The sequence below is a fragment of the Cherax quadricarinatus genome, chromosome 7, assembly GCF_038502225.1.
Source record: "Cherax quadricarinatus isolate ZL_2023a chromosome 7, ASM3850222v1, whole genome shotgun sequence".
NCBI classification, from domain to species: Eukaryota; Metazoa; Arthropoda; class Malacostraca; order Decapoda; family Parastacidae; genus Cherax; species Cherax quadricarinatus.
This window is the reverse complement of record NC_091298.1, coordinates 19,116,254-19,131,253: the sequence shown is the minus strand read 5'-3', so window position 1 is coordinate 19,131,253 and position 15,000 is coordinate 19,116,254. Positions and strand designations below refer to the sequence as shown.

At 42.8% G+C, this 15,000-nt stretch overlaps 1 protein-coding gene across 2 annotated transcripts in view; it reads left to right on the top strand.

The window, feature by feature from the left end:
• LOC128687002 (putative neural-cadherin 2) overlaps positions 1–15,000 on the top strand; it is a 73,347-nt gene that overhangs the window by 1,356 nt on the left and 56,991 nt on the right. For both annotated transcript variants that reach the window (XM_070082351.1, XM_070082350.1), the window contains exons 2-5: positions 2,832–3,065; positions 7,506–7,669; positions 8,851–9,006; positions 13,603–13,779. In XM_070082351.1, coding sequence (XP_069938452.1) covers positions 2,849–3,065; positions 7,506–7,669; positions 8,851–9,006; positions 13,603–13,779 — 714 coding nt within the window. In that variant the 5' untranslated portion in view covers positions 2,832–2,848. The remainder of the gene's footprint in view (positions 1–2,831; positions 3,066–7,505; positions 7,670–8,850; positions 9,007–13,602; positions 13,780–15,000) is intronic.

Sequence of the window (15,000 nt, the reverse complement as noted above, 5' to 3'; positions counted from 1 at the left end):
ATAACAGTATCAAAGACAATACACTCGGATCACAACATGCAGGAGTCAAGAAACACAAGAAGAACTTAAAGCAATAAATTAAGTTAAAAAATAATATTTATTTTCTTATGCCAAATCTAGGCCAAAAACCACGAGACTTACACAGATGACAACAAGGGAATGAGTAAGATACTGAAGTCTCAGTATGACTCAGCATTTAGTGAGCCGTTAATCAGACTAAGGGTCGACAAGCTAAATGATTTTTTTTATGACTGGGACTAAAAATTTAGTCAATTCAGAAATTTCAGACATAATCCTAACACCACAGGACTTTAAAGAAACAGTAACAGACATACCCCTGCACTCTACCCCGGGCCCAGACTTGTGTTCATCAAGAACTGCAAGAAACTCCTTTCACATGCCTTAAATATTTTTCGGAGAGGGAACATAGATACAGGTGTCATCCCACAGTCATTAAAAACAACAGATATAGCCCCACTCCACAAAGGTGGCAGAAAAGCAGTTGCAAAGAATTACAGACCGACAACACTAATGTCCCACATCACAAAAATCTCTGAAAGGGTTCTAAGAAGCAAGATTGCCACCTACCTCGACACTCAACAACTGCACAACCCAGGGCAGCATAGGTGTAGAGCAGGTCTCTCTTGCCTCTCACAACTACCGGACCACTAAGACATGGTCTTGGACGCATTGGAGGACAAAAAAAATGCAGATGCAGTATATACAGACTTTGCGAAAGCCTTCGATAAGTGAAATCATGGTGGAATAGCACACAAAAAGAGTGATGAAGGAATAACAGGAAAAGTGGGTAGTTGGATCCATAACTTCCTAACAAACAGAACACAAAGAGTGACAGTAAACAGATCAAAGTCAGTGGCGGCTACAATGAAAAGCCCTGTTCCACAAAGTACAGTACTCGTTCCCATCTTTCTCCTTATCCACATATCTGAAATAGACAGAAATGTAAGCCACACCGTGTCCTTCTTTGCTGACGATACCACAATATGCATGACAATGTTATCCACTGAGGACACTGCAGATCTTCAAGTGGACATTAACCAAGTCTTTAGACAGGCCTCAGAAAACAATATGAATTTTAGTGACAACTATGGAAAACTCGAGGAAATAAAAACTGGATCGGAGTATAAAACAAATTCTAACCTAATGTGAAGTAACTTGGAGTGATATTATCAGAGAATCTCACTTTCAAAGATCACATTATTATAATAAAAAAGCGCTAAACCTATAAGGGTCATACAGCACATTTGCACATTTGCTTGAAAAATGATAGGATGGATAATGAGAACCTTCAAAAATAGGGATGCCAAGTCAGTCACGATTGTCTTCAAATCGTTTGTTCTCTTTAGGCTGGGGTATTGCTGTGCAATAACGGCCCCTTTCAAGGCGGGCGAAATTGCAGACCCGTAGAATATACAGATAACTTTTACTGCACGTTTAAGTGCAATAAAGCACCTAAATTACTGGGAACGGTTGAAATCCCTTGACCTGTACTCCATGGAAAGCAGGCGAGAAAGATACATGATAATATACTTTGAAAATCCTAGAGGGAGTAGTACCACATGTTCACACTGAAATCACTCCCTGCGAAGGGAAACGACTCGGCAGGGGAGGGGGGGGGTCGACATCTCCCTAGTGAAAAGCAGGGGCGCCATGAGTACAGTAAGAGACAACACAATAAGTGTCAGGGGCCCAAGATTGTTCAACTGCCTCCCAACATACATAAGGGGGATTACTAATAGACCCCTGATTGTCTTCAAAAGGGAGCTGGACAGACACCTAAAGTCAGTATGTGACGAGCCGGGCTGTGGTTCGTACGTCTCTTTGCGTGTGGCCAGCAGTAACAACCTAGTTATCAGGCCCTGATCTACCGCGAGGCCTGGTCATGGACCGGGCCGCGGGGTCGTTGACCCGAAACACCCTCCAGGAATACATCAGGTATACCCCCACCATCGTCTCTAAGAATACACCTAAAGGTACATTCCCCACCCTTGCTGTCGCCCACGCCACCATGGTAAACATCCATCGGTACTCGTTTGCTGCTTCACCGAAAGTATCCTCCAGCAGAATCCCAAGTCCCACTCCAGTGCCCTACGTACGTAACCCAACTTTATCATCATTATGTTCACACGCTTAAAAGAGGTCATCAGTTATGAGATCAATCCTGGCCTCATCTGCATCTCATTACCACGTTAGTGGAGGCTGCTCTTTACCGCCACTGCCACGAGAGGTACTCTTCACACACTTTCTTTTATTTAAAAGATCGAGCATTACTTGTAACACACTAGGATTTATTATTATTATTATAATCAAAAAGAAGCGCTAAGCCACAAGGGCTATACAGCACACTGGGATTGAGAATCCCTCATCGACATCAAGGCACTTAGACTGAAGGTAGAGAATTAGATTAAATTTATCCTAGGTGGAAAAGGTGGGTCTGATATATGGGACTGTAATCTAGACTCAGAGAACCTTTAACATCTCTGTGTGATTCATGATTCATTTTTTCATTTTCTATAACGTATTCCTCTTTCTCTCAAAGATCATTTCCTGCATACATATTTCATTTTGCAAAAAATAGGACATCTTTTACGTAGCAAAAATGATTTCGTTGTGCATGATGGAAATTTGACCTAACCACAGTTGTATATGAAGCACAATGGGATATAGGAAGTCATATTTCAGAAAAGTTTATAACTCCCTTTGATAGTCTGAAACAACAAGGAATGAAGTGGACATAATTGCATAATGCATTACAGCAACGAGTATGGCATCAAGTTTTGCCAATGATTATAATAATAATGTTCCTCTAGGTACGGTGGTGGCCCAGATGCTGGCCACGGACCACGATGACCCCGACGAGGGTCACAACGCTCGTCTGGTCTACTCGCTGGAGAAAAACGTGATCGACGAGTCGAGTGGGAGCGCCATCTTCAGTATCGACAGTCAGCTGGGTCTCATCACCACGGCGCTCTGCTGTCTCGACCGTGAGAAGACCCAGCGCTACACCATCCAGGTGGTGGCTACTGACGGAGGAGGACTCAAAGGTGAGTGCCTTACGTGTGTGTATATATATATATATATATATATATATATATATATATATATATATATATATATATATATATATATATATATATATATATATATATATATATATATATATATATATATTATTAAGTGGGAGTTGTCACAGCTGCTCCTTGCTGATGACACTGTGCTCTTGGGAGATTCTGAAGAGAAGTTGCAGAGATTGGTGGATGAATTTGGTAGGGTGTGCAAAAGAAGAAAATTAAAGGTGAATACAGGAAAGAGTAAGGTTATGAGGATAACAAAAAGATTAGGTGATGAAAGATTGAATATCAGATTGGAGGGAGAGAGTATGGAGGAGGTGAACGTATTCAGATATTTGGGAGTGGACGTGTCAGCGGATGGGTCTATGAAAGATGAGGTGAATCATAGAATTGATGAGGGAAAAAGAGTGAGTGGTGCACTTAGGAGTCTGTGGAGACAAAGAACTTTGTCCTTGGAGGCAAAGAGGGGAATGTATGAGAGTATAGTTTTACCAACGCTCTTATATGGGTGTGAAGCGTGGGTGATGAATGTTGCAGCGAGGAGAAGGCTGGAGGCAGTGGAGATGTCATGTCTGAGGGCAATGTGTGGTGTGAATATAATGCAGAGAATTCGTAGTTTGGAAGTTAGGAGGAGGTGCGGGATTACCAAAACTGTTGTCCAGAGGGCTGAGGAAGGGTTGTTGAGGTGGTTCGGACATGTAGAGAGAATGGAGCGAAACAGAATGACTTCAAGAGTGTATCAGTCTGTAGTGGAAGGAAGGCGGGGTAGGGGTCGGCCTAGGAAAGGTTGGAGGGAGGGGGTAAAGGAGGTTTTGTGTGCGAGGGGCTTGGACTTCCAGGAGGCATGCATGAGCGTGTTTGATAGGAGTGAATGGAGACAAATGGTTTTTAATACTTGACGTGCTGTTGGAGTGTGAGCAAAGTAACATTTATGAAGGGATTCAGGGAAACCGGCAGGCCGGACTTGAGTCCTGGAGATGGGAAGTACAGTGCCTGCACTCTGAAGGAGGGGTGTTAATGTTGCAGTTTAAAAACTGTAGTGTAAAGCACCCTTCTGGCAAGACAGTGATGGAGTGAATGATGGTGAAAGTTTTTCTTTTTCGGGCCACCCTGCCTTGGTGGGAATCGGCCAGTGTGATAATAAAAAAAAAATATATATTTATATATAAATATATATATATATATATTTATATATATATATATAATATATTTATACATATATATATATATATATATATATATATATATATATATACATATATTATATATATATATATATATATATATATATATATATATATATATATATATATATATATATATATATATATATATATATGCAATAAGATCCTTGATAATGTGAGTAGTCACGAAAGCGCTTGGAATTTCTGTATTCTTTCAGAGTGGTTGTTTTGCATATATATATATATATATATATATATATATATATATATATATATATATATATATATATATATATATATATATATATATATATATATATATATATATATATATTATGTATATATATATATATATATATATATATATATATATATATATATATATATATACATATATATATATATATATATATATATATATATATATATATATATATATATATATGTCGTGCCGAATAGGTAAAACTGGTCAATTATCAAGAACTCATTTAAAATTACGCCCATTCCAAATTTTTCTCTTATACGTTTAAAGATAAATTTTTTTCATTAATGCTAAATTAAAAATTTTTATTTTTTCATCAAAAGAATCTTAGAAAACTTACCTAACCTTATTATAACAAGAACAATTTATTTTAGCCTAACCCAACTAAATATATTTTAGATTTGTTTACAATAATTAATACTAAACAAACACAGTGAAATATATTTTTTTCGTTAGGTTCAGAATGATTTTGGCGAAATTATTGCATACACAATTTTTCGTTTGTCTTACATGGCAAGATGAGCGTTGCTATTTAAGCCAAGATCGCAAGTTCTGCCTATTCGGCACGACATATATATATATATATATATATATATATATATATATATATATATATATATATATATATATATATATATATATATATATATATATATATATATATATATATATGGTATATATATATAAGGTACCACCTCTAGAACTGTCCTGGGGACCCTCATCCTCAGACAAAAGAATGAACTTGCTTCAGGGAAACCTCAAGGTTCTCCCTGAAGCTGTTTGAGAATTTTCTCCTACCACCCCCTTTATTTGATATATATTTTATTTAAAGACAAAATACACTGACAAAACATTCACAAAAATGCAATAGAAAGTAAAACAAAAAATAAAGTTGTGAAATTGTTCGCTCCACAAGTTTTATTTTGTTACACTGTTCCTAAGTAACTTTTAGACCAATTTTCAGGAAATTTCGTTCAGTTTTAGGGGTCGCGCAAAAAGGCGTCTCTCGGCGACAGAAAAGAAACTGAAGAAATTTTAATTTTTGTTCCTCTTTCACATAGCATAGCTTCAATTTTCTCTGAAAGCAGAATGACTGAATCAATAACCAGTTTTTATCGCTTTGTTGAGCGCGAAACGAGCGAGCGATTATATGTGCACTGAAGAGGAGCTACCACTTGATTAAATAAGCAACGGTGTTTGTCATGAATTCTTAGATGAGAAATTGTCGGTTTCGATCAACCTTCACCAACTACTGGACTGTGTATTCAACTGAAAAATCACTGAAAATGGGTGTTTTACCCAGCTGATATCTCCCACTAAAAGTTGAGAAAATGTTAATGTAAATTCTTAATCGTCTTCTACCATCTTTTCTCTTTCGAATTCATAGTGTCACAACAGAAAATCTCACGCAATTTGCTTCTCAAGTTAAACATCAAAATTTGGCCAAACATCCCCTCAAATACCTGGTTTTCTGAGGGTTCCCATGGAATTTCAACGAAACAAACGGTTAATATCATAATTTATTTCATGACACTATCAGATTCAAAAGGAATTATGTCTGTCTTATATAGAGAAAAAGTTATTAGCCTCTCAAAAGCATCTGGTTTTGTCGGGTCGTGTCGGGTCGCTCATCTGTCACACCAAATGCCAGTAAGACGTCGCTCCGCTCGCTGCGCTCGCTTACTCGTAATAATGCTTTCTCGTGCCTATAGAACGACGAAATAACATGGGACTTCAATCTGTCCCTGTAAAATTCAGCAATCGCCCTCCTTCATATTAGCCTCTCCTTGGTCGGAGCAGGGAAGCGGCAACGGTGATCCGCCACGAGGCGAAGGTACTGTTTCTGCTCCTCTTCCTTGGTCATCGACGTGCTGAACGTCTGAATAAGGGAAACAGCTCTTTTTGCTGCGTCGTTCACTACCTTCAAAGAGCCAGCAGATTTCTTCATTTTCAGGAACGTCGTGTTAGTCTCCCACATTTCGGGGTCTTCATTCAAGAAGGAAGATTTTTCCTTCCCCTTCATCTGCTCAGCAATAACGCTAAACATCTTCAGCGTCCTCTAATTCACGAACTCCTCCTGTCCGACTCCGATCCCTGGGACATGTTGCAAGTGACGGGGGCACCCTGGTTTCTTTTCCCGCTCGAGGTTGGTCACCATCTTTCGCTTTGTCGCAATGTCCACTTTCTCGTTGAAGAATGCAATCCAACCAGGTGCTCCGCCAGATACCAGAGATGGTGTGCAAAGGTGATGTCAGCAGCATACGCGATCTCTTTGTCCAGATACGCTCAAATGGTTTGGAGGAAGTTCAAGTCATTGCGAGAGGCTTGCATGCCACATGGAGCCTCGTTCCAGAACCGGACGTAGATCAAGGCGAAGAAAAGTGAGAGTAGGCTCTGCTTTAGGTAAAAGAATTTTGACAAATAAAGTAAGCCACCTAGTGTCCGAAGCCGGGCAGTTGAGAAAAACTTGAGGGGACACCCTACTAACCACCATTCCGATGCACTTCATGCACTCGGTGCTGAGGATACCATCTACGATAGAGAGAAACCAAAGATTAAGTTTTCCGCAACCTTTAAATGTGCATGAAATGGCCCAAATTTTGGCACACAGTACAGGCTCATACAATGGGATAAAAATTACATTGTGGAGGGCACTTCCTTTGAAATTGTAAAATTAACATAAATTTTTGGACCGGTCTACTACTGCTACACACACACATACACACATATTATATATATATATATATATATATATATATATATATATATATATATATATATATATATATATATATATATATATATATATATATATATATATATATATATATATATATATATATATATATATATATATATATATATATATATATATATATGCAGAGGAAAAGTGCCAAATGTTGTTAGGACCTCATTGCTAGCATTCCAGGTGGAAGTGGAGGTCACTGACGTCACATTTATCCTCAGGTACAGGGACGGTGGTAGTGGAGGTCGGGGACGTCAACGACGTACCTCCGAGGTTCTCGCGTCCTGAGTGGACGTTGGACGTGTGTGAGAGTCTCACTCCCGACCATGTGCTGGCCACCCTCACCGTCGTTGATAACGATGTCTCCAATAACTTCTCCTTCCGGGTCAGTTCACCAACACACCACCATCATGCAAGCCGTATCCACTTGCTCACTTCCTCTCCACCACACTTCCCTACATCTCAACCCCAGCTCAGCCTGACGCTCTTGATAGTATTCTCACCATAACACCATCACCACTCCACAACGTATCTCGTTTGTTAGCGTGCTCAGTTCACATACTGAGTACCCGTAGTTCGATCCCTGTTGGGCATGTCTCTTTACACCTGCTGCCGCCGTTTACCTAGCAGTAAGTAGGTACCCGAGTGTTACTCGACTGTTGTGAGGGTCATCCCACAGAGCTGAGGTAAGATAACAGATCTTAACCTGTAAAACCGATCAGTAGAAAAAAAATAAATTCACCACTCACACTGTCCTCAGCCTGACACAGAGGTATGTAGTTAAATATATTGTCATTCACATTCCTCACCCCTACGTCTCTCTTTTTTCCTTTATCGCTTTTACAGAATTTCTGTTGTCCCCGCTCTAGAATGATGGGATATATCTATAAAAATTCTATACCTCCTGTGTTTGGGATAGGTTATCTTTAGAAATGGTTATTCCCGAGTGAGAGTAACTCCAGCTCTGCTGGAACGAAATGTTTGAAACTGTGGTAGCTGTTGAAGCTTTAATAGAATACTTGACGATATCCTCATTGCACTACTGACGTCTCCCAGCTCAGGCTGACACTTTCCATACTTATGACTAAATCACATATCCTGGAAGCCTTTTGAATATTTTAGTCACCCAGGATGCCGAACCTCAGGTATATTTCAAGGTAAATAACAATTACCAGACAGTGAATATTGTTCATGTTTCACAAAAAAACTACACATAGGAGAGGAACCTTAGGACGACCTTTCCGTCTATCTTGGACCATTTTCAAATCACAAGTGATTTGTGATTTGACAATGGTCCTGGACGGACCGAAGCGTCATCCTGAGGTTCCTTCTTAGTTGCGGGTTTTTGATGAATTGTTCCAGCCATGGAATGCGACTTTTATTCTGTATTATACATCACTTTGTTCTACGGTGCTCCGAGAGAACACTGGGAGTGACATAGTTCTTTCTAACATTCTTGATATTGATGAGGATCAAACCTGATTACTTCTGATTCCCCGGGTGCTGTATGACCTTAATAAAAGGACATATAATAACGATAATTCTTTCTTTGGTGTATTTTGGCAGGTGGTGCCGGGAAGTGGGCGTGGTTGGCAGCTGTTTCGGGTTGAGGGTCGGCGCCGGGGCAGCCCTGGAGGTGACCTGAGGTCTGTGACTCCTCTAGACTACGAGAACCCCAGCCACAGACGAGGGTTCCGCTTCAGGGTGCAGGTCACAGACATGGTGCGTCTTAATTGATTATTGTCTTCATATAATGCCATTGAGCTCTGGTAGGTGATGTGTTTTGCAGTTTAATTACACTGAGACACGCGTATCTCTCAATGGAAATATACTAAGATACATATTGGACATCTCTCAGACAGTGTGGGGTGTACCCACCTCTACGTGGTCAGAAAAGTCGAGTCTCAGCTTCTGCCCCGCCTTTTTTGCTGGTCGCTACTGGGTTCATTCTCTCCTGGCTTCGAGCCTTATAGAACCTCCAGGTAGTTTCACTTCCTGACTAATTCTAATGCAGACTCATCCCTGTTTTCAGTTTCCAGCTGCGCCCTTGTGTTACTCTTTCCCGTCTCTCAGTCAGTCCCTCCTCACCCTATCAGCTTTTCTCAGTATTTTGTACGTTGTTATATCACCACTTGTCCCTCTTTCCTCCAGTGTCATCACGTTGAACTCCTTTAATCTCTCTTCATAGCACATACCCCGTAGCTCAGGAACTAGTCTCGTTGCAAACCTCTGCACTTTCTCCAATTTCTTGACATGCTTGACAACGTGTGTGTTCCATATTAGTGCTGCATACCCGAATATGTCCCTGACGTACACAGTATACAGTGTCGAGAATGACCTGTTAGATTTTCTAGCCGAGCATTTGGTGTAGCAGATATTCGGTTGATGTGCACCTCAGGCGATATTCTCAGTACAGTATTCACCCTCTTTGAGTGAGGTTTACAGCCTTTGCCCGAACCTGTACTTTGTCCGCAGTCCTCTTTGCCCATGTGAGTGTGTGTGTGTGCGTGTGTGTGTGTACTCACCTAGTTGTACTCACCTAGTTGAGGTTGCAGGGGTCGAGTCCTAGCTCCTGGCCCCGCCACTTCACTGGTCGCTACAAGGTCACTCTCCCTGAACCGTGAGCTTTATCATACCTCTGCTTAAAGCTATGTATGGATCCTGCCTCCACTACATCGCTTCCCAAACTATTCCACTTCTTGACAACTCTGTGGCTGAAGAAATACTTCCTAACATCCCTGTGATTCATCTGTTTCTTCAACTTCCAACTGTGTCCCCTTCTTGCTGTGCCCCATCTCTGGAACATGTGTGTGTGTGTGTGTGTGTGTGTGTGTGTGTGTGTGTGTGTGTGTGTGTGTGTGTGTGTGTGTTTGTGTATGTTTTATTGTCTTCAATTAATGCAGATTAACTTCATTGTGTGTTCTGTATCTGTTATTGTGGTTCACATGTGTCCTGGGGCTGTTTTCGTAGGTCACATGGTGTGTCTTGGGGCTGTATTCGTAGGTCACATGGTGTGTCTTGGGGCTGTTTTCATAGGTCACATGGTGTGTCTTGGGGCTGTTTTCGTAGGTCACATGATGTGTCCTGGAGCTGTTTTCATAGGTCACATGGTGTGTCATGGGGCTGTTTTCGTAGGTCACATGGTGTGTCCTGGGGCTGTTTTCATAGGTCATATGGTGTGTCTTGGGGCTGTTTTCGTGGGTCACATGGTGTGTCTTGGTGCTGTATTCGTAGGTCACATGGTGTGTCTTGGGGCTGTTTTCATAGGTCACATGGTGTGTCTTAGGGCTGTTTTCGTAGGTCACATGGTGTGTCCTGAGGCTGTTTTCGTAGGTCACATGGTGTGTCTTGTGGCTGTTTTCGTAGGTCACATGATGTGTCCTGGGGCTGTTTTCATAGGTCACATGGTGTGTCTTGGGGCTGTTTTCGTAGGTCACATGGAGTGTCTTAGGGCTGTTTTCATAGGTCACATGGTGTGTCTTCGGGCTGTTTTCGTAGGTCACATGGTGTGTCCTGAGGCTGTTTTCGTAGGTCACATGGTGTGTCTTGTGGCTGTTTTCGTAGGTCACATGATGTGTCCTGGGGCTGTTTTCATAGGTCACATGGTGTGTCTTGGGGCTGTTTTCGTAGGTCACATGGAGTGTCTTGGGGCTGTTTTCATAGGTCACATGGTGTGTCTTGGGGCTGTTTTCGTAGGCCACATGATGTGTCCTGGAGCTGTTTTCATAGGTCACATGGTGTGTCTTGGGGCTGTTTTCGTAGGTCACATGGTGTGTCCTGTGGCAGTTTTCGTAGGTCACATGGTGTGTCCTGTGGCAGTTTTCGTAGGTCACTTGGTGTGTCCTGGGGCTGTTTTCGTAGGTCACATGGTGTGTCCTGAGGCTATTTTCGTAGGTCACATGGTGTGTGCTGTGGCAGTTTTCGTAGGTCATATGGTGTGTCCTGTGGCAGTTTTCGTAGGTCACATGGTGTGTCCTGGGGCTGTTTTCGTAGGTCACATGGTGTGTCCTGTGGCAGTTTTCGTAGGTCACATGGTGTCCTGTGGCAGTTTTCGTAGGTCACATGGTGTGTCCTGTGGCAGTTTTCGTAGGTCACATGGTGTGTCCTGTGGCAGTTTTCGTAGGTCACATGGTGTGTCCTGTGGCAGTTTTCGTAGGTCACATGGTGTGTCCTGTGGCAGTTTTCGTAGGTCACATGGTGTGTCCTGTGGCAGTTTTCGTAGGTCACATGGTGTGTCCTGTGGCAGTTTTCGTAGGTCACATGGTGTGTCCTGTGGCAGTTTTCGTAGGTCACATGGTGTGTCCTGTGGCAGTTTTCGTAGGTCACATGGTGTGTCCTGTGGCAGTTTTCGTAGGTCACATGGTGTGTCCTGTGGCAGTTTTCGTAGGTCACATGGTGTGTCCTGTGGCAGTTTTCGTAGGTCACATGGTGTGTCCTGTGGCAGTTTTCGTAGGTCACATGGTGTGTCCTGTGGCAGTTTTCGTAGGTCACATGGTGTGTCCTGTGGCAGTTTTCGTAGGTCACATGGTGTGTCCTGTGGTAGTTTTCGTAGGTCACATGGTGTGTCCTGGTGCTGTTACGCTGCCTGCAGATTTACGAACATTTCAACCTCGTGACTTGCGTGGACTTGGTACAATATTTATTTACATCATCAAATAGGAAATGTATAATGTCATTTGTCAGAGCTCGCAGACGCAATTAATATTCAAAGAGAATATACGTAAAAAAAAAATCCAACGCAAATATTTTCCGTATTATTCAATTTTGTAATATCGGAGTTGGGAGGGAATACTTTTTTTTATCGCTAGTCTCATTTACATAGAAGGAGCTTGTTTTAAAATATTTATTTATGAGATATTGACATTGATTAATATTTTAATATTAATTTGATGCCCAAAATTTACATTAATTTTTTTTTTACCCCTTTCAATGTTAATTACAAAGTTATATCGACTATTGTATATATTTTTTTCTGTGCATCGGTGAATTATTGAGTTTAGAATTTTGTTAGTCCAGAGAAATGGTAAACACGTCTCTCTGTGTAGCACATCTGTCTACACACACACACACGCACACCCACACATACACACCCACACACACACACACACACACACACACACACACACACACACACACACACACACACACACACACCCACACACCTGTCTTGACCCCTCCCACATACGCCTATCTTGACCCCCACACACAAATACCTATCTTGACCCACACACACACACACACACACCTGTCTTGACCCCTCGCACACATACACATGTCTTGATCCCCCCCACACACACTTGTCTTGACCCCTGCCACACACACACACACCTATCTTGACCCACACACACACCTGTCTAGACCCCCACACACACCTGTCTTGACCCACACACACACACCTGTCTTGACCCCTCTCACACACACCCGTCTTGATCCCCACACACACACACCTGTCTTGACCCACACACACACACCTGTCTTGGACCCTGCTACACACGCCTGTCTTGACCCACACACGCACCTGTCTTGACCCCCCACACACACCTGTCTTGACCCACACACACACACCTGTCTTGACCCCTCCCATACACACCTGTCTTGACCCACACACACACACACACCTATTTTGACCCCCCCCCCCACACACACACACCTGTCTTGACCCACACACACACACATCTGTCTTGACCCACACACACACACCTGTCTTCACCCACACACACACCTATCTTGACCCACACACACACACCTGTCTTGACCCACACACACACCTGTCTTGACCCCTGCCACACACACACTTATCTTGACCCACACACACACCTGTCTTGACCCCTGCCACACACACACCTATCTTGACCCACACACACACCTGTCTTGACCCCTGCCACACACACCTGTCTTGACCCCCACACACACACACCTGTCTTGACCCCCACACACACACCTGTCTTGACCCCCCACACACACACCTGTCTTGACCCACACACACACCTGTCTTTACCCCCACACACACACCTGTCTTGACCCATACACACACCTGTCTTGACCCTCACACACACCTATCTTGACCCACACACACACACACCTCTCTTGACCCACACACACCTGTCTTGACCCCTGCCATACACACCTGTCATGACCCACACACACACACACACACCTGTCAAGACCCTCTCACACACATCTGTCTTGACCACCACACACCTGTATTGACCCCCCCCCCACACACACACACACACACACACACACACACATCTGTCTTGAAAAAAACACACACACGCACCTGTCTTAACTCACCCACACACCTGTCTCCACCTGCAGGGGGAACATGGCTGGGAGGACAAGTACCACGTAGACAGTACCTGGGTGAACCTAAGGCTGGTGGACGACAACGACAACACTCCCACCTTCAGCAGCGACCACGCCCACCTCACCCTGCCAGAGGACACGCCCCCTGGCACCCTCATCACCACCTTCACTGCCAGGGACCGAGACGGGGTGAGTGGTGCACCTACCAAAGACCCCTCCTCCCTGCCCCCTTCTCCACCTCCTTCTACACACCCCCTTTGTCCACTCCTATCCAAACCATCCGTTTCAAAACCCCTTTCTCATCATTTTCTTAAACGTCATAGTCTCTTCAGTGTTTTGAATTATTATTATTATTATTATTATTATTATTATTATTATTATTATTATTATTATTATTATTATTATTATTATTATTATTATTATTATCGTTTAAACTTTACCTACAGGTATATGCGGTAGAAAACGTACTGTTCGAAAGCTTTTCTTGTGTTCGAAAACGTAGGCTTCGTCCCTGTTATTATTCTCTCCCTGAATGTTTCGCCCAATATTACTATTATTATAATCATGGGGGAGGGGTAAACCCGTAGGATTATATAGCGCCTGTGGGGGAGGAGATGACATTCAGGCTCAATTCAGGGAACTGGAGCACAGATCCAGTTCCCTAGATCAAGAGCCCCTCATCAGCGTCAAGGAACCTCCCTTGAGGGAGTTTCGCCCAATTGATGGAGTTTTTTTGTACCTAATAAGCACTTCTCCCTTACAGGTGCAGGGAGATAGCTCCCCCTTTGTCTCGCTTACTGGTACAGGGAGATGGTTCTCCCAACTAATTCGGTTTTCATGGTTGATTCTGTCCTCTCAATCCTCATGATTCTTGGTAACGAGAACTATTTATGAAGCAATCTTACTAGCTGGTTTGTGTGTGTGTGTGTGTGTGTGTGTGTACTCACCTAGTTGAGGTTGCAGGGGTCGAGTCCGAGCTCCTGGCCCCGCCTCTTCACTGATCGCTACTAGGTCACTCTCCCAGAACCGTGAGCTTTATCATACCTCTGCTTAAAGCTATGTATGGATCCTGCCTCCACTACATCGCTTCCCAGTCTATTCCACTTACTGACTACTCTGTGGCTAAACAAATACTTCCTAACATCCCGGTGATTCATCTGTGTCTTCAACTTCCAACTGTGTCCCCTTGTTACTGTGTCCAATCTCTGGAACATCCTGTCTTTGTCCACCTTGTCAATTCCTCTCAGTATTTTGTATGTCGTTATCATGTCCCCCCTATCTCTCCTGTCCTCCAGTGTCGTCAGGTTGATTTCCCTTAACCTCTCCTCGTAGGACATACCTCTTAGCTCTGGGACTAGTCTTGTTGCAAACCTTTGCACTTTCTCTAGTTTCTTTACGTGCTTGGCTAGG